This window comes from Rhinoderma darwinii, chromosome 4, assembly GCF_050947455.1.
Source record: "Rhinoderma darwinii isolate aRhiDar2 chromosome 4, aRhiDar2.hap1, whole genome shotgun sequence".
NCBI lineage: Eukaryota > Metazoa > Chordata > Amphibia > Anura > Rhinodermatidae > Rhinoderma > Rhinoderma darwinii.
Window position 1 is genome coordinate 24,468,194 of NC_134690.1, and position 19,726 is coordinate 24,487,919.

Here is a 19,726-nt window from a genome sequence, read left to right on the forward strand (position 1 = left end):
CCCAATACGCTTTTTTAATAGATCTTTTACTGTATCCACGGGCCAGGAAACCGTTTGTGAGATCATAGGCTTGTTTTTCAAAAACCTCAATGGAGAAACAAATCCTTCTAATCCACAAAAATTGGCCTGTCGGTACTGCTCGTATAGTCTATTTAGGGTGAGAGGAAGAGGCATGGAGAAATTAATTTACTGCAGTGATTTTCCGAAATACATCGGTTTCAAGAAACCGTTAGAGTCCCTAGATAATTTAACATCCAGGAACTCTGCTTGATATTTGTCAAAATGATATGTTAGCTTAATATTTAAGTTTGTTCAAGTTATGTATAAATGTCACGAGTGATGGCGATGTGCCCTTCCGGATGAGCAGGACGTCATCGATGTATCGGGCCCCAAAAATTACCTGGTCCATCGAGACATCCTGACCACCCTGAAATAGATCCCTCTCCCACTGCCCCAGGAACAGGTTGGCATATGAGTGTGCACAGGTATGTAGAAGGATCCGTTACAAGGCTTAGAACTTTAGCAGCAATTTCTCACATTCTCAAGAAAATTTCCAAAACCTATTTTTATAGGTACCAGTTCAGTTCTGAAGTGGCTTTGTTGGCCTTATATATTAGAAAACCCCACAAGTCACCCAATTTTAAAAACGGCACCCCACAAAGTTTTCAGAACAGCATTTAGAAAAAGTTTCTTAACCCTTTAGGTATTTCACAGGAATTAAAGCAAAGTAGGTGAGATTTACAAAAAAAAAAAATGTTTGCCAGAAAATCCATGTGCTAATGGACTGAAACACAGGTCTCAGAAGTAAAGGAGCATCTAGAGGATTTTGGGGCCAGGTTTGAAGAGGTCTTGTAGTGCCAAAACAGTGGAAACACCCCCAAAAAGACACAATTTGGTAAAGTACACCCCTCAAGGAATTCATGAAGGGTATAGTGAGCATTTTAACCCCACAGGTTTTCTGCTGAATTTACTGGAATTTGTCCGTAAAAATAAAAATCTATATTTTTCCCAATAAAACTTAGAAATGATCAATTTTTACAAGGAATAAAGAAGAAAAAGCACCCCAAGATTTGTAAAGCAATTTCTCCTGATTACGGCATTACCCCATATGTAGTAATAAACGGCTGTTTGGACACACGGCAGGGTTCAGAAGGGAAGGAGCGCTATTTGGCTTTTGGAGCTCAAGTTTGCTGGATTGATTTTCGGGTATCGTGTCGCATTTGCAAAGCCCCTGAGGGACTAAAACAGTGGACACCCCCCAGAAGTGACCCCATTTTGGAAACTCACGGTTTTAAAAAAATTATTTTGTTTTTGTGTCGCCATATTCTAAGAGCCACAACTTTTTTATTTTTCCATCAAGAAAGCGGTGTGAGGGCTTGTTTTTTTGCGGAACAAACTGTAATTTTTATTGGTACCATTTTTGGGTAGATGCTACTTTTTGATCCCTATTTATGCAAATTTTTGGGAGCTGAAGTGACTAAAAAAAATCAATTCCGGTATCGTTTTTTTATTGTTTTTTTTATGGCGGTCACTGTGCGGGATAAATTACATTTTTTTTTCTAATAATAAAGGACTTTATAAGGGAAAAAGGGTGATTTTTACATTTTATTATTTTGCCATTTTACTTTTGTACATTTTATCGTAACTTTTTTTAACTTTTTTTTTTAGTCCCACTAGGGACTTGTTGCTATAACAATTTAAATGCGGCGGTCGTTATTGATCGCCGCATTTAAGGGGTTAATCGGCGGGGATCACAGCTGTGATCCGACCCGATGTTTTCCCCCAGTACTAAAGCTGCTAGTTTACCAGACTAAGCCTGTACGCTTTCGTATCAGCTATTGCAGCTCTGATCCTGTTTAAAGAGGCTCTGTCACCAGATTAGAAGTGGCCTATCTTCTACATAATGTGATCAGCAGTGTAGATTACAGCAGTGTTTTTTTATTTAGAAAAACTATTCATTTTGACCAAGTTATGACCTATTTTAGCTTTATGCTAATGAGTTTCTTAATGGACAACTGGGCGTGTTTTACTATATGACCAAGTGGGCGTTGTGGAGAGAAGTGTTTGACACTGACCAATTAGTGGCCAATCAGTGTCATACACTTCTCCCCATTCATTTACACAGCACATAGTGATCTAGCTAGATCACTATGTGCAGCCACATACACACACACACACACACACACACACTAACGTTACTGAAGTGTCTTGAGAGTTAATAGGCATCACCTCCAGCCAGGACGCGATGTCTATTCACAATCCCGACACTTCGGTAACGTTAATGTGTGAGTAAGTGACTGCACATAGTGATCTCGCAGGATCACTATGTGCAGAGTAAATGAATGGAGAGAAGTGTATGATGCTGATTGGTCACTGATTGGTCAGCGTCATACACTCCTCTCCACAACACCCATTTGGTCTAAAAGTAAAACACGCCTAGTTGTCCATTAAGAAAGTCATTAGCATAAAGCTAAAATAGGTCATAACTCCGTCAAAAATTGATAGTTTTTCTAAATAAAAAAACACTGCTGTAATCTACATTACAGCGCCGATCACATTATGTACAAGATAGGCCACTTATAATGGGTGACAGCCTCTTTAAAGGGAAGGTGTCATGATTTTTTTGATTTTTTTTTAATTATATTGCTTTTAATATAATATTAACAAACATTTTATTTAATTGTGTTCTCATTTTTTACTTTTTAATGTATTTTTACTTTTACTCCTCTATGGGGGCTGCCATTTTTTTTTCATCTCTGTATGTGTCGTTTAACGACACATACAGAGATGGAAGATGGCACATACAACCCCATAGACAATGCGAACTGTAGCCGTTCCATTCTCAGAAGCGTACGCCGTCTGTGTGGGAATGGCGCATGCGCCGCTCCCACACAGACCAAAACTAAGCTCGTTCGTAGAGTGAAATCCGGCTCCAATTTCATGTGGACCGAAGCCGCTGCCGGACAGTAAGAGGACGACTTCTGGACGTGGCTTCAGGCCATATGTTCAAGGAAGCAAAGGCGCAAGGAATAGGAGCGTAGACCAGCAGAAGCGGCGGCAGGAGCAGGTAATTTATGTTCGTGCATGTGATGTGTGTATTATATTTGTGTATGTTCGTGTGATACTGTCTGCTGAGCACTGTATCTAATCCTCCTACACTGTGCAGTCGCTCAGAAAATGGCGGCACACAGTGTAGGAGGTTTGAAGACATTCAAAACCCTCCTTCTCCTGGCACTTGCCAGAATAAGGGAGGGGGGATTGTGTGAGGACACTAGAGAGAGTGTGTCCACCCCAAATTTGCAGCATAAATCAATGAGGTTGCTTTACCACAGTGACCATGCTGCAATTTTAGGAACTGCTCCCTCTAGTGACCAGCACTAAAATTAAAACAATGTGTAATCACTTATATACTAATTGTTTAACTGGGAAAAAAAAATAAAAATAATTTCTAGCGACACATTCCCTTTAAAAGGTCACAGCAGCAAATTTTATTATCATCAAACCTTCTTTAACCCCTTCCCCCTGCAATCTGGGCCCTAATAACCAAGCAATTTTTTTAGTTTTTCCATTGTCAAATTCAAAGAGCTATAACTTTTTTATTTTCACGTGGACATGGCTGTATGAGGACTTGTTTTTTGCGGGATGAGTTGTATTTTTCAATGGCACTGTTTTGGGGTATATAGAATTTTTTAATTAGCTTTTATTAACTTTTTTTTGGAGGGGATATAAAAAAAACAAACCAGAAATTTAGCCATCGTTCTATGCATTTTACATTTACGCTGTTTACCGTGCGGCATAAATAACATGCTACCTCTATTCTATGGGTCGGTACGATTACGACAATACCAAATATGCAGAGTTTTTTTTATGTTTTACGACTTGTGCAGAATAAAAACTCTTTTGAACTAAAATTATTTTATTTTGCTTCGCTGCTTTCCAAGAGCCATAACTTTTTTATTTTTCCGTCAATTTCGCCATATGAGGGCTTGTTTTTTGCGGGACTTGATTAACCTTTTATTGTTTTTTGGGGGGGGGGGAATGGAAAAAAATAGCAATTTTGCAGTTGTTTTTTGCGTTGTTTTTTTTTTACGGTGTTCACCTTGCTGTTTAAATGATATGCTAACTTTATTTTTTGAGTCATTACGATTGCATGGATACCATATATGAGTAGTTTTTATTTTATTTTCACACTTTTACTAAATAAAACCATTTTTTTATGTGTACCTTTTTATTCATTTTTATTTCACATTAATTATTTTTCAGTCCCACTAGGAGACTTCACTATGCGATCTTTAGACCCCAGATATAATGCTTTGGTATACTACGTAGAGCATTACTGCCTGTCAGTATAAGACTCTGTTCACATCTGCGTTGGGGTCCCGTTCTGACGTTCCGCCGGAGCTTTCCGTCAGAACGGGACCCTGAACAGACACAAACTGACACTGACGGAAACCAGATGTTTCTGTTTCCATCACCATTGGTGATGGACTACGCTATTGCTTCCAGAAAAACGACGGATCCGGTGCACAACAGAGACAAACGGAAACCACGGGCACTGGATCCGTTACCATTGAAATCAATGGTGATGGAAACGGAAACCTCTGGTTTCCGTCAGTGTCAGTTTGTGTCTGTTCAGAGTCCGGTCCTGATGGAAAGCTCCAACGGAATGTCAGAAGGGGACCCCAACGCAGATGTGAACAGAGCCTAATACTGACAGGCATCTATTAGGCCATGCCTCTGGCAGATCCTAATAGGTATATAGCCAGGGCAGACCTGGGGGGCCTCTATTAGGCCCCCGGCTGCGATAACACCCCATCGGAGGCCTGCAATTGTATTTAACCTCTTAGTGACCACCAATAAGCCTTTTCACGTTGGTCAATTAGGGGCATTAGGCTAGGTCGTCGCCTTTTCACGTTGGCCTAGTCTAAGTCCTGCACGGGTCTCTCATGCAGGCTGGAGCCGGGGCTCTGCTGTCTGATGACAGCTGGGCTCCTGCTCCAACACCCACGATCGAAGTTTACTTCGATCGCGGCCGTTTAACTTGTTAGATGCCGCCAAAAGCTCCCTCTGTCACCCATCGGCGGCCCCCAAATGCAATCGCGGGTCTCTGATGGGGTGTCATGGCGGCCGGGGGCTTGATAAAAGCCCCCAGGTCTGCCCTGGACATATGCCTGTTAGGACGCGCCGGAGGCACGTCCTAATAGATTGCCTGTCAGATTTACACTGACAGGCAATAATGCTCTGGTATACGAAGTATACCAGAGCATTATAGCCGCGATCTGAAGATCACATGGTAAAGTCCCCTAGTGGGACTAATGAAATAAGTCATTAATGTGAAATAAAGATTATTAATAAAAAGTACAGTAAAAAAAAAAATAAAACCATTTTTTTCCATAAAAAGTGGTTTTATTTAGTAAAAGTGTAAAAAATAAATAAAAGTACACATATGTGGTATCGCCGCGACCGTAATGACTCCATTAATAAAGTTAATATGTAATTTAAACCGCAAGGTGAACACCGTAAAAAAAAACGCACCCCAAAACAGTACCAATCAAAACTACGTCTCGTCCTGCAGAAAACAAGCCCAAAAAATCACTACATTGATGGAAAAATAAAAAAGTTACGGCTCTTGGAAAGCGACGATGCAAAAACAAATAATTTTAGTTCAAAAGTGTTTTTATTGTGCAAAAGTCGTAAAACATAAAAAACCTCCACATATGTGGTATCGCCGTAATCGTACCGACCCATAGAATAAAGGTAACATGTTATTTACACCGCACAGTGAACGGCGTCAATTTAAAACGCTTTGAACAATCGTGGAATTTCAGGTTTTTTTTTATAATCCCCCCAAAAAAAGTTAATAAAAAAATTATATGTACCCTAAAAGGGTGCTAATAAAAAGTACAACTAATCCCGCAAAAAACAAGTCCTCATACAGCTATGTAGACGAAAAAATAAAAAAGTTATAGCTCTTTGAATGCGACTATAGAAAAACGAATAAAATAGCTTGGTCATTAGGGCCTAAAATGGGCTGAGTTATGAGCAATTTTATATTTATGCAAATGCGCTTTGAAATGGACAACTGGGCGTGTTTTTTTCGTATTTCCAACTGGGCGTGTATTGTGTTTTTACCAACTGGGCGTTGTGAATAGAAGTGTATGACAGTGACAAATCAGCATCATACACTTCTCATCATTCCCACCCAGCTTCTTTCACAGCAGACAGCGTGACGTCACCCACAGGTCCTTCAACCTCGGCGTTGGGAGTTGTAGTATTACAACTGATGGAGTAGCGAAGGTTGATTTCCCCTGATCTAGTATATATTATAAATGCTTTGTAGAGTATATGTCCGACTAACAGGGAGTCTATGGTTTTGAATGACATCTTGAAGCATACGGGGGGTAATGGTAATGAGCATGAGGCGGCACTCTACCCCGATTCTATTAAAAAAAGATCATGCGAGTCGATTGAGGACTAAACACAGCGCCGCTCCTGTCCATGTCAGGTGATCATCTGAGGTCAATGGATTTTCCGTATAAAGTAACAGTAAATGCGCATTGATGTGGTTTCATATTTTTCAAATCCATCATCAGATCTCAGCCCCGTGGATTGTCTGAGTCTGTGAGGCCAAGTCATATAAGGGGAAAATGAAAAATACCCAACATGACCCACATTACAGCGGTCACCCAGCTTTTCTAGGGTCCTGAAGAGCAAATCTACTTAGTTATATAGTGATGCTATACATGGCAGTTTTTAAATGTCGAGTGGCCATTCAGAGTTGTGGAGAGCCCCGTGGGAGCTGAGATGGCAGCCATATTTGTTGTACCTGTATTCTCTTATTGAAGCCACTCAGATCAGAGTAGTAGAGAGCGCTTTAAATCAGGACGTCAATGCCCCCTGTAAGTGAAATCCTTAATTTCAGAACGGGGCTGACGGGAAGGTGGCAGCATATGTTAAGGGGGTTTTGAGGTTTCCAAAAACATGACTGCTTTCATTCAGAAACAGCGCCTCTCCTGTTCATGGGTGGTGTCTGGTATTGCAGATTAGTCACACTGAGATGATCACCTGACATGGACAGGAGCGGCGCTGTGTGTAGCCCTCAATCGACTCGCATGATCTTTTTTTTAATAGAATCGGGGTAGAGTGCCGCCTCGTGCTCATTACCATATGTAGTGTAGCTCACTTCATTTCAACCCCCCCCCCCCCCGTATGCTTCAAGAAGTCATTCAAAACCATAGACTCCCTGTTAGTCGGACATATACTCTATAAAGCATTTACAATATATCCTAGATCAGGGGAAAGCAACCTTCGCTACTCCATCAGTTGTAATACTACAACTCCCGACGACAAGGTTGAAGGACCTGTGGGTGACGTCACGCTGTCTGCTATGAAAGAAGCTGGGTGGGAATGATGAGAAGTGTATGATGCTGATTTGTCAGCGTCATACACTTCTATTCACAACGCCCCGTTGGTAAAATACACACCCAGTTGGAAATACAAAAAAAACACGCCCAGTTGTCCATTTCAAAGTGCATTTGCATAAATATAAAATTGCTCATAACTTGGCCAAAAATGATCGTTTTTAAAAAAAAAACAAAAAACGTTACTGTTATCTACGTTGCAGCGCCGATCACATTCAATAGGAGATAGGGGTTTGATAATCTGGTGACAGAGCCTCTTTAAATGATACACACTGTAACACACACACACACACACACCCTGAAGCACATACATATACACACATGTACCTATACAGACTGACACATACACGTACATTTTAGTGATGTGTCGGTCTTAAAATGAGCTGGTTTTATAAGCCGTGGCGGTTTATAACGATGGGATCCAGATCCTAAATAAAGAGCTGTTTGGGAGCTGAAAGAGTCTGTACAAATGTCACCCAGCTCACTTTCTGCTGGATCCCTCTCACGGAGCGGCTGGGCACAGCAGGACAGGACGGCTCCAGTAAGCAGTGATGTGGAGAACTTAAAGAGGCTCTGTCACCACATTATAAGTGGCCTATCTTGTACATGATCTGATCGGCGCTGTAATGTAGATTACACCAGTGTTTTTGTTTAGAAAAACGATCATTTTTGACGGAGTTATGACCTATATTAGCTTTATAATAATTAGTTTCTTAATAGACAACTGGGCGTGTTTTACTATATGACCAAGTGGGCGTTGTACAGAGGAGTGTATGACGCTGACCAATCAGTGACCAATCAGCGTCATACACTTCTCTCCATTTATTTACACAGCACATTAGCATAAATCTAATATAGGTCATAACTCCCTCAAAAATGATCGTTTTTCTAAATAAAAAAACACTGCTGTTCTCTACATTACAGCGCCGATCACATCATGTACAAGATAGGCCACTTATAATGTGGCTGTCTGTATGTACAGTAATTCTGTCTGCCATCTGCTGGTGAATGGTGAACATCTCCCATGTAATGTTCACCTTTCACCAGCAGATGGCAGATATCATTACCGACAGACTGTCTTATGTACAACAGTCTGAGGAGAGGGGGATGAGCCAGGAGGAGTGAGGGCACACGGGGGAGGTTTTAACCCTATAACCCTTGGTTGTTTTTTTGGTGCATTTCCCAGCCATGTCCAATTACAAATCTACAGACAAAAGACTTTGGAATCACCTTTGTGTTGGAGAATGACACGGGTTTGTTTGTATAGTCAGTTATATACCGAGCAGCCTATATTATAAACCTCCATAACCTGAGAAAGTAATACAAGAACCAGGGTGGAGCTGCATACCTCCAGCAAACACAAGCGGAGCAAAACAAACTGCAGCTGCTCATTCTGCGAGGAGCAGGAATTCAGCCGCCAGTCCTCTCCATAGAGCAGTACAGGTACGTCAGCGATTCTATGGGGATGGGACACTATATCCGTCTGTACTTAGGCTAATGTTTGCATTGTGTGCACTAATCTATCATATCTCAGTAGCATTACCCTCAGTGTATGTAAAAACACATTTGTACGTAATGACTACAACCTTAGACCAACTCAGCTCTACTACACGTGATGAATTCAGCTCTGCCACTACTGACCTATTGTGCTCTAGTACATGAGATCATCTCAGCTCTACTACATCTTATAAATGCAGCTCTACCACTACTTACACAGCTCTAATTCACCTGATCATTCAAAACCAACCAAATCGTACTACCCTAACACTACTACATCTTAGCAGCTTGAAGGTCCTCATCTTATCAACTCGGCACTGCTACATCTGAGCAACTGAAAACCAATCAAATCTTATTAACTTGACACTGCTACATCTTAGTGACTTGACACTGGTGCATCTTAGTCACCTCTACGTGCTGCGTCTTCGCAACTCCATTGCAACAACGTCAGCTCTGCTTCATCTGACCAACTCTGAGTAGCTTTTCCACTTTTCATACGCAAGGCTATTTGATACTTGTCTAGGTGACTACTCCTTTTTTTTTTTTTTTTTAAACCTCAAAAATCTTATGTACGGGTATGTTCACACGCACTAATTACGGACGTAATTCTGGCTTTTTTGCCCTGAATTACGTCCGAAAATAGCGCCTCAATAGCGTTGACAAACATCTGCCCATTGAAAGCAATGGGCAGACGTTTGTCTGTTCATACGAGGCGTAATTTACACGCCGCTGTCAAATGACGGCGCGTAAATAGACGCCCGCGTCAAAGAAGTGACCTGTCACTTCTTGGGCCGTAATTGGAGCCGTTATTCATGGACTCCAATGAATAGCAGAGCCAATTACGTCCGTAATGGACGCGGCGTTCAAGCGCCTGCACATGCCGTTACGGCTGAAATTACGGGGATGTTTTCAGGCGGAAACATCTCCGTAATTTCAGCCGTTACGGACGCCCTCGTGTGAACATACCCTAAGAGTATTTGTTACATTGTACTGGTAGTCACTGCCGTAGAGCAGAAACGTGGTGGAAATAGAAACTTAAAGGGGTTTTCCCATGAAGGACATTTGACATCCGCAGGATATCCTCAGAATAAGAATGGTTGAACAGTAGCACATGTCTCCCAAATTTTAAATCAATATGTTCTTTTATTGGTCAAATATCCAGTAAAAAATGGCAACGTTTCGACCCGGGACAAGTGGAGGATCTTTCCACTTGTCCACAAGAAAGACCCTCCACTCGTCACGGGTTGAAACGTCGCCATTTTTTATTGGGCGTTTGACCATTGATTGAAATTTGGGAGACGTGTGCTGCTGTTCAACTGTTGAAGCTGAAACCGTTTTTGAGGATTTCATTCTAGACGTTTTTGGAGCTGTTTTTCCATTGACACGCGCCGTTTTTTTAAAACAGCGGCGTAAAAAAACGCCCCTCCCTGAAGATAACGCTGTTTTTCTCATTGATTTCAATGGGCAGATGTTTGTAGGCGTTTAGCTACCATTTTTTCTGGCGTATTTGGAGGCGTTTATGCCCCAAAATACACCTGAAAACTCTGCGTGTGAACGTAGGTGTTGGATGGGGTTGAGGTCAGGACTCCATGCAGCCACTCGCGTTGCTCCACGCCGCACTCCTCACACATGCCTTTATGAAGCTCGCTGTGTACACTGGGGCAGAGTAATGCTGGAACAGGAAAGGGCCGAACCACAAACTGTAACCACAAAGTTGGAAGCTACAATTGTGTAAAATGTCTTTGTATGCTGCAATGTTAAAATTACCATTCACTGGAAATAAGGAGTTCAACTTGAGAACAGCCCCAGACCATTACCCTTACTCCACCAAATGTTACAGTAGTCACTCTGTATTGTGGTGGGTAATGTTCTCCTGGAATCCACCCAACGTATATTCCTCCATCAGACTGCCAGATAGTGAGACATGAATCATCACCACAGAGAACACGCTGCTCTAGAGTCTAGTGGCGGTGGCTTTACACCACTCAGGCAGCCGCTTGGCATTGTGCATGGTGATCTCAGGCCTGTGTGCAGTGACCATGGAAACCCATTTATTGATGGTCCAGATTCACAGTTCTGGTGCTGATGTCACTTCCAGAGGCGATGTGGATCTCTGTAGTGAGTTATATAACAGAAGTATAGGCGATTTTATTAGCCCACGTGCTTCAGGACTTGGGGTACACGCTCTGAGTTTGCTTGGTCTATCACTTCGTTACTGAGCAGTTATTCCACCTGCATGGTTCCACTTCACAATAATAGCACTTACAGGTGACTGGAGTAGATCTAGCAGATAATAATAACACAGGTGACTGGAGTAGATCTAGCAGATAATAATAACACTTACAGGTGACTGGAGTAGATCTAGCAGATAATAATAACACTTACAGGTGACTGGAGTAGATCTAGCAGATAATAATAACACTTACAGGTGACCATAGCAGATCGTGCAGATAATAATAGCAATTACATGTGACAGGGTCAGATATAGCAGATCAGAAATGTCATGACCGGCTTGTGGCAAAGGTCCCATCCATTGTCAGTGCCACGTGTAAAGTCACTGAGGTCTTCAGTAGGACCCATACTACTACGAATGTTTGTTTATAGAGATTGCATAGCTGTGTGCTTGATTTTATGCAGTAAGTGGCTGAAACTCCTGAGCTCAATCATTTTGAACATCTAGTTTGTTAAATTATTATTTTTTGTTCCAAATATCAATAGGTTTATTTTCTATTCCCTTAAGGGGGGATTCACACGAGCGTGTATTCGGTCCGTGCGGGCCGCGTGGTTTTCACGCGCCACGCACAGACCAATACAAGTCTATGGGGCAGTACAGACAGTCCGTGCTTTTTGCGCAGCGTTTGTCCGCTGCGCAAAAAGCGCGACAGGTTCAATATCTCCGCGTATTTCGCGCATCACGCACCCATTGAAGTCAATGGGTGCGTGAAAACCACGCAGGTCGCACGGAAGCACTTCCGTGCGAACCGACTGAAACAGCGCACGAGCTGTCAAAAGGATGAATGTAAACAGAAAAGCAACACGTGCTTTTCTGTTTCCAAACATCCAAATGGAGTGTCTTTGAGATGAGCGAACCCGGACAATCGAACCGAACTTCACCAGGTTCGGCCGAACTCGTTTTGGCCGAACCCGGCAAAAAAATTTCCGGTACGCGACGTCCGGAGATAGTCACTGTCAGGGTGCTGAAAGAGTTAAACTGTTTCAGCACTATGGACAGTGACTACCGATCCCAATAAACATGAACCTGTAAAAAAAACGAAGTTCTGACTTACCGATAACTCCCGGCTTCTTCCTCCAGTCTGACCTCCCGGGATGACAATTCAGTCCAAGTGACAGCTCCAGCCAATCACAGGCCAAGCACAGGCTGCCGCGGTCACATGGACTGCCGCGTCATCCAGGGAGGTGGGCACGGATGTCAAGAGAGGCGCGTCACCAAGGACGCGTCACCAAGGCAACAGCCGGGAAGTTCTCGGTAAGTACGAACTTTTCCTTTTTTTTTTAACAGGTTGCTGTATATTGTGTTCGGCATTCACTGTCGAGGGTGCTGAAAGAGTTACTGCCGATCAGTTAGCTCTTTCAGCACCTTGGACAGTGACGGGCGTCGACTAGCCTCATCTCTATGATGGCGGCTGCGCGAAAATCACGCAGCCGCGCATCATACACTGATGTGAACACGCAGTTGTCAATTGGTTTTTGGGCGCGCAAAACGCTGCGTTGTTTGCGCGCGCAAAAACGCAACGTCCGTCTGTATCTGCCCTAATGGGAATGTATCACCTTTTTATATTTTTTCTTAATAAAAACTAAATAGTAAAAAGTAATCTTTTTTTATATGATGTTTGTTTTTATTTTGAGATTTGTAGATTTTGTTTTATTTTGAGAGAGAGACTGCAGGTAGTGTTGATCATAAGATGACTGCTGAGGATAATGAGATGACTGCTGAGAAGTGATCTCTACAGAACTGGAAGATCAGTCTATTATGAATGGTGGATCCTGTGTTATCTATATATATATGTGTTACCTGTCAGTGTAATCCTGCTTGTGATGATAATGAGATGACTGCTGAGAAGAGATCTCTACAGAGCAGGAAGGGTCATCAACATTTCTTTATTATGCTTAAAGGGGTTGTCTACCTTCTCACAACTGACAACCTATCCACCATATAGATCATCAGTATGTCATCGGTGCAGGTCCGACACCCGGACCACGCACCGATAAGTCGCTCCGGTGGCCTGCGGGCACCGGATGTTGTGGCACATAAAGCAGTTGGCGCCATACATAGCATAGCGGCCGTGCTGCCGAACTGCAGGTCTGCTCCTATTCACTTGAATAGTAGCAGAGCTGCAGAACTGCTGTTCGGCCGCTATTCCGTGGCCGGATCTAACTGCTTCCGTCTTTAGGTCTGGTGCACCGGACCAGCTGATCTCTGCGGCGTTCTGGTGTCGGATCCCCACATGTACTTCTGACCTATCCGGTGGATAGGTCATCAGTTGTCAGAAGTTGGAAAACCCTTTTAACATTAAAACTTGATTTGAGTTTCTTGAGCATTTATCTGGTGGCATTTACATTTTTTGGACTCTGTATTTGAATCACAAATTATTGTATCATTGACATCAACTAAAAGTTTCTATGTTCTATTTTAGGACTGACAGAATCATGATTGCTATTGACCCGGTCACGGTTCTTCTACTGATTGTATTTTGCATATTTTTCGTAAAATTTTTTAATAAACCAAAAGATAATCTCTTCAAAAACTTTCCACCTGGACCTAAACCCTTACCGATCATTGGAAACCTGCACATTTTAAACTTCAAGAGGCCATACAAGACTTTTATAGAGGTATTATAACACTGATATGAATACAGTATGTGTATAATATAGCAACTCCCTATGTCTTCTAACGGGCCTGCAGGGCCAATGGGGGGCCAATAGAGAAGAATTTTAAAATTCTATTGGTCCATCTCTTTTATTTCTTTTTAGTTCACCAAAACTCTCTCAATAATGTTTTTATATATCCCTTTCCTATTTACAGCTCTCTAAAAAGTATGGCCCGGTGTTCAGCGTACAGATCGGCAGCCAGAAAATCGTCCTACTGTGTGGATATGAGACTGTGAAGGACGCTCTTGTCAACCATGCAGAAGAGTTTTCCGAACGACCTCATGTCCCTATATTCCACGACCTATCGAAAGGATATGGTAACTTAAATTTTTGGTGTGAATTCCATACATATCAATACACAGAGAACTGTCTTGCAACCAGGGCTGGAGTGTGTGCATCAGCTAGTCGTGCTGTAGCATGAATCTTAATATTAATTGTATAGTGGTGTTACTTAGACCTTATATAGCAATAAGAGCTGTTCTTCGGTCACTGTATAGAGGTACTATTTGAGCAATGTACGATATGATTTGCGCACTGTATGGCGGTATTATTTGAGCACTGTATGGCGGTATTATTTGAGCACTGTATGGCGGTATTATTTGAGCACTGTATGGCGGTATTATTTGAGCACTGTATGGCGGTATTATTTGAGCACTGTATGGCAGTATGGTTTGAGCACTGTATGGCGGTATTATTTGAGCACTGTATGGCAGTATTATTTGAGCACTGTATGGCGGTATTTGAGCACTGTGGCGGTATGGTTTGAGAACTGTATGGCGGTATGGTTTGAGAACTGTATGGCGGTATGGTTTGAGAACTGTATGGCGGTATGGTTTGAGAACTGTATGGCGGTATGGTTTGAGCACTGCATGATGATATTATTTGAGCACTGTATGGTGGTATTATGTGATAACTGTATGGTGGTATTGTTTGAGCACTGTATGGCGATATGATTCGAGGACTGTATGTGGGTTTTATTTGAGCACTGTATGATGGTTTTATTTGAACACTGTATGGTGGTATTATGTCAGCACTGTATGATGGTTTTATTTGAGCACTGTATGGTGGTATTATGTGAGCACTGTATGTTGGTATTATGTGAGCACTGTATGGTGGTATTATGTCAGCACTGTATGATGGTTTTATTTGAACACTGGTGGGGGCGGCACTATAAAGCATTGTTATTTAGGCAATAGCTTTTCAACCTATGATATTTATACCCCAAGGGGTAACATACCATGCCTCTAGGGTGTACTTGCTCTGTGCTCATGCAGTGCTATTAATGTCTATACTTATATATGGTCCTTCTGAAGGAGAACGTTTAGCAACTCCCAAAGAAACACATATTCAACCGAAATTGAAACTTATTTGAGCATATAAACCATGCATAACACAAAAATAGATTAAAACATAATCAATTTTATTTCCATTAATTAAAAGTACAAAAATAAATTTGTTTAAAAAGATGCTGTCAACAAATGAGCATCAAAAGATGTGAAAAATTGAGACTGAGAGATTATATTATCATGTAATTTTATTTTCTTACTGTGAAAAATATTTGTAGATGTAACTTCATAATCTGCATCCGGACTCTCCTTACAAAACTTTCTTCCACGTTGTTTATTTGTTGATAGCATCTTTTTTTACCAAATTTATTTTGGAAATAAAATTGATTTATGTTTTTATCTATTTTTGTGTTCTGCACAGTGCTATTAATGTGTAGCACAGTTTTTTTGGGGGTAATCTGGTGTAATTTATTTGTGTAGGGGCACTTGGCTTAGAAACATTGAGAAACTGATTTAGGGAACTCTATGGAAATATTATTTGGTCAACCTATGGTGCTTATAATTAGGTGCTATATGGTATGGTTATTTGTACGTCTTATGGAGGGGACGGGAGCTCATAGAATAGACTACACAGGTCATCATCCAAGGTAAGGCTGGTCCTACCTGCAGATATCCAAGATTTCATCACCGAGGCTGAATATTTAAGTGCCATTCAAGTCCGTGTCAATACCAAGTGTCTAACTCAATAGCATTGTCTAATGTGCAGAACTCCCTAACGTGCTTCTTTGTGGTGTTCGTTAATGAGGATTTTTTTATATATACGCTGGAAATATATTACAAAAAATAATCAAGCACAAAATAACAGGTTTTTTTCTATTGTTTATTCTGCAACATGAGAATTTATGGCCATGTACAGCAGAACATTTGATGAAGCGTCACGTCACTGATGCAAGGTATGGACATGCTTATTTGTGAATCATATTGAATAAGTTCTGCTGAAATAACTGAAGAAAAACATTAGACAACCTCATAACTTCATATAATGATTTCACCATCATGGCTTATCCTACAGTATTACATGTCAAGGTGTGACGTATGAAGAACCTTGTATACAGTATAATAAATCTCGATCAGGACCTTCATATCAACCTCTATGTCAAGTATTAAACCAAAAGAAAATTATTTGCACTCTATGGTTTTAGGGTTAATTTCCCCTTAACAGCACACCATGAGGTCAGACATGGTATTACATAAATTATTTTCATGAGACACAATAATTCTGTGTTTCGCACTTTTTTTCCCCTTTGAATTGCCATATATTTAGGAAATGCTTCTGATGTATATAGTTAATGTATCCATAGGGCATATGACATAGACTTAAATAATACCATATTGGCATACGTCTGGCAAGTATACCTTTTTTCACACGGTATACATATTTTACAATGGGAATCACTGAGCGATGCATGCAACTGTATGTCAAACATCAGGGCCATAGTATGCACTTCGGGAGCATTTCCCAACGTATATACCAAATATGGAGAAAAAACAAGGTGTGAACAGAAAACATGAATCTTCATATGGGACTGCAGTAATCTTATAGGAAATGTCCATATTTTATTAACATGTCGCTGATTAATGTCATAATATATCTTTATAGCTAATACAATTCATAAAATTAACTCCATAGTGTTAAATGATAAAATTCTGGCTGTCTGAAACCACCACTAGGGGGAGCTTGGGAGGTTACTCAATACATTATCGTATTCAAGGATAGTCATTGACTATAAGATTATGAAATGTCTCCGTAGACAAGCGAATGGGCAGTAAATGATGCCACCCAAGACCTAACAGCTTTTTGCATTTCATTTTTTTTGCATGGTAAACAATCTTGAATAAGTAATTTTATATATTTACTTTGTTGGCAAGTTCATTTCCAGGTATTCTTTTTGCACATGGGGAGAACTGGAAAGTGATGAGAAGATTTACCATTTCAACACTAAGAGATTTTGGGATGGGGAAGAAAACGATCGAGAACAAGATTAATGAAGAATCCGATTTCTTAATAAAGAAGATTAAATCCTATGGAGGTTAGTAATGTGTTCTTAAATAATATATCTAATAATGTTTTCTAAGCTTTTGGGGAAGTGTCGTGTGTAAAGGGTAGGCTCACGTTTCCTAACAGTTCCCTGGATCTACCATATGGAGAAAAGTATTATCCCCCTCCCCCTTAATCATTGAATTCAGGTTCCATCTTATTACCCCAGGTGTATAAGATCCAGCTCCTCGCCCTGCAGTCGTCTTTACAGACATTAGTGATCGAACGGGTCGTTGTAAAGAGATCACTGACCTCCAGCGCGGTCCTGTAATAGGACACCACCGATGTAACGAGTCAGTTCCGGAAATTTCTCCCCTCCTAGATATTCCACCATCATCTGTGACTGATATTATTGTAAAGTGGAAGAAACCGCAGCAACTCAGCCACGAAGTGCAGACCACGTAAAGTTACAGAGCGGGGGCGCCAGGTTCTGAGGAGTAAGTGCAGAAAAGTAAACAACGCTCTGCTGACTCAATAACTGCAGAGTACAGACCTCCTCTGGTATTAACATCAGTACAAAAACTGTGCCTGGGAGCTTCATGGCATGAGGGCCGAGCAGCTGCATGCCAGCCTTACATCACCAAGCACAATGCCCAGCGTCAGGTGGAGGGGTGTAAAGCCGCCACCACTGGACTCTGGAGCAGTGGACACGTGTTCTGTGGAGTGACGCTTCTCTATCTGGCGGTCTGATGGACGAGTCTGGGTTTGGTGAATGCCAGGAGAACGTTACCCGCCTGACTGCATTGTGCCAGCTGTACGGTTTGGTGGGGGAGGGGTAATGTTATGGGGGTGTTTTCCAGGGGTCGGCTCCTTAGTTCCAATGAAGGAAAATCTTAATGCTTCAGCACGCAAGATATTTTAGACAATTGTGACTTCCAACTTTGTGGGAACAGTTTGGGGTTTCTGTTCCAGCATGACTGTGCCCCAGTGAACAAGCTCCATAAAGACTTGGTTGGTTGGTTGGGGGAGTTTGGTGAGGAAGAACTTGACCGGCCGCACAGAGTCCTGATCTCAACCCCATCCAACACCTTTGGGATATACTAGAGTGAAGAATGCGAGCCAGACCCCCTCCCCCAACATCAGTGTCTGACCTCACAAATGTTCTTTTGGATGAACAGGCAAAAATTCCCACAGACACCACAGAATCTTGTAGAAAGTCCCCAGAAGAGTGGAAACTGTTTTATCTGCAAAGGGGGGGTGGGGGGGGCAACTCCATATTAATACCTATAGATTTAGATTGTGATGTCAGAAAATCTCCTGTAGGTGTAATGTGTAGGTGTCCCAATACTTTTCCCCATATAGTGTATGTCAGAAAATGAGGGTCTCAAATTGGCAGGCGAGATATATCTCCGATACCTGAGTTGGCAATTTTGAATATTTTTTTTATTGCTTTTTAAATATTCCGCTACAGTGCAGATGGATTTCTAATTGGGAGCGAGATCACTAATAGCATCCAATTGGAATGGAGACAAAAATCTGAATATTCCAATGGTAATTGCTAAAGTGAACCAGTGCTAAACTTATGAAGTGTGTTTAGCAGAAAGTGGAATATTAAATATACAATAAATTATCAGAAGATGATCTAGATTTCTATCTTTGATGGACTTAGACTAGGAAATAGCTGATATTTCTATTCTGGTTTGGTCTGGGGGCATAGCCACTACAGTCCCAATGTAGCAAATTAAAGATTTCCAAAGGTCTCCAAGTCAAAAGACAAAGCGGTGCCGAGGCCGCTGCATTCTAGAAATGTCACAGTCACCGATAACCTCTTCAAAGGTGAACCTTCCCTTTAAAAAAAAAAAAAAAATGAACCATGCCCTCCGTAGTTCTAAACTGACCAAATACTCAAAATAAACACCCAGAATAAAAAGCATAAGGTAAATTGTATCAGGTCGTTAACCCGTTTAGGACGCAGTTATTTTGGGCCTCCAGGACACAGTGATTTTTCTTAAGTTTTAACGTCGCTGCGTTCCGAGGCCAATAACGTTTTAATTTTTCAGTCGACGTAACGTATAAGGACTTTTTGTATTTTGCTACTTTAGCACAATCCTTTTTAACCCCTTCCCGCTCCTGGACGTACTATTACGTCATGGCAGCTGTATCGTTCGCGCTCCATGACCTAATAGTACGTCTCGGGAGTAACGGCTGTTTCGGCCGTCCTCCCGACACATACAGGAGCTTTGACGCTGCTGTTTCGTACAGCAGCTGTCACAGCTCCTACAGCGGGGACCGATCGCTGTGTCACCGCTGATTAACCCCTTAAAAGCCGCGTTCTATAGAGATCGCGGATTTTTAGGGGTTAAGCTGCCATCGCCGGCCTGCTACACGTTAGCGGCCGGCGATGGTGACTATGGCAACCGGACACCAAACAATGGCGTCCGGCTATGCCATAGACGGAAGCCTAGTGGGTCCTGACAACGTCAGGACCCACTATGCTTGCTGTCAGTGAGTAGCTGACAGTTCTAATACACTGCACTACGCATGTAGTGCAGTGTATTAGAATAGCGATCAGAGCCTCCTGCCCTCAAGTCCCC

The 19,726-nt window shown here is 41.8% G+C and overlaps 1 protein-coding gene across 2 annotated transcripts in view; it reads left to right on the plus strand.

The window, feature by feature from the left end:
* The first annotated feature begins 8,548 nt into the window (after positions 1 to 8,548).
* Positions 8,549 to 19,726, plus strand: part of LOC142759067 (cytochrome P450 2K4-like) — a 33,239-nt gene continuing 22,061 nt past the window's right edge. Inside the window, exons 1-4 of one of the 2 annotated variants that reach the window (XM_075860907.1) lie at positions 8,549 to 8,864; positions 13,574 to 13,769; positions 13,963 to 14,125; positions 17,035 to 17,184. In XM_075860907.1, coding sequence (XP_075717022.1) covers positions 13,587 to 13,769; positions 13,963 to 14,125; positions 17,035 to 17,184 — 496 coding nt within the window. In that variant the 5' untranslated portion in view covers positions 8,549 to 8,864; positions 13,574 to 13,586. The remainder of the gene's footprint in view (positions 8,865 to 13,573; positions 13,770 to 13,962; positions 14,126 to 17,034; positions 17,185 to 19,726) is intronic. The other variant, XM_075860906.1, reaches the window with a different exon arrangement.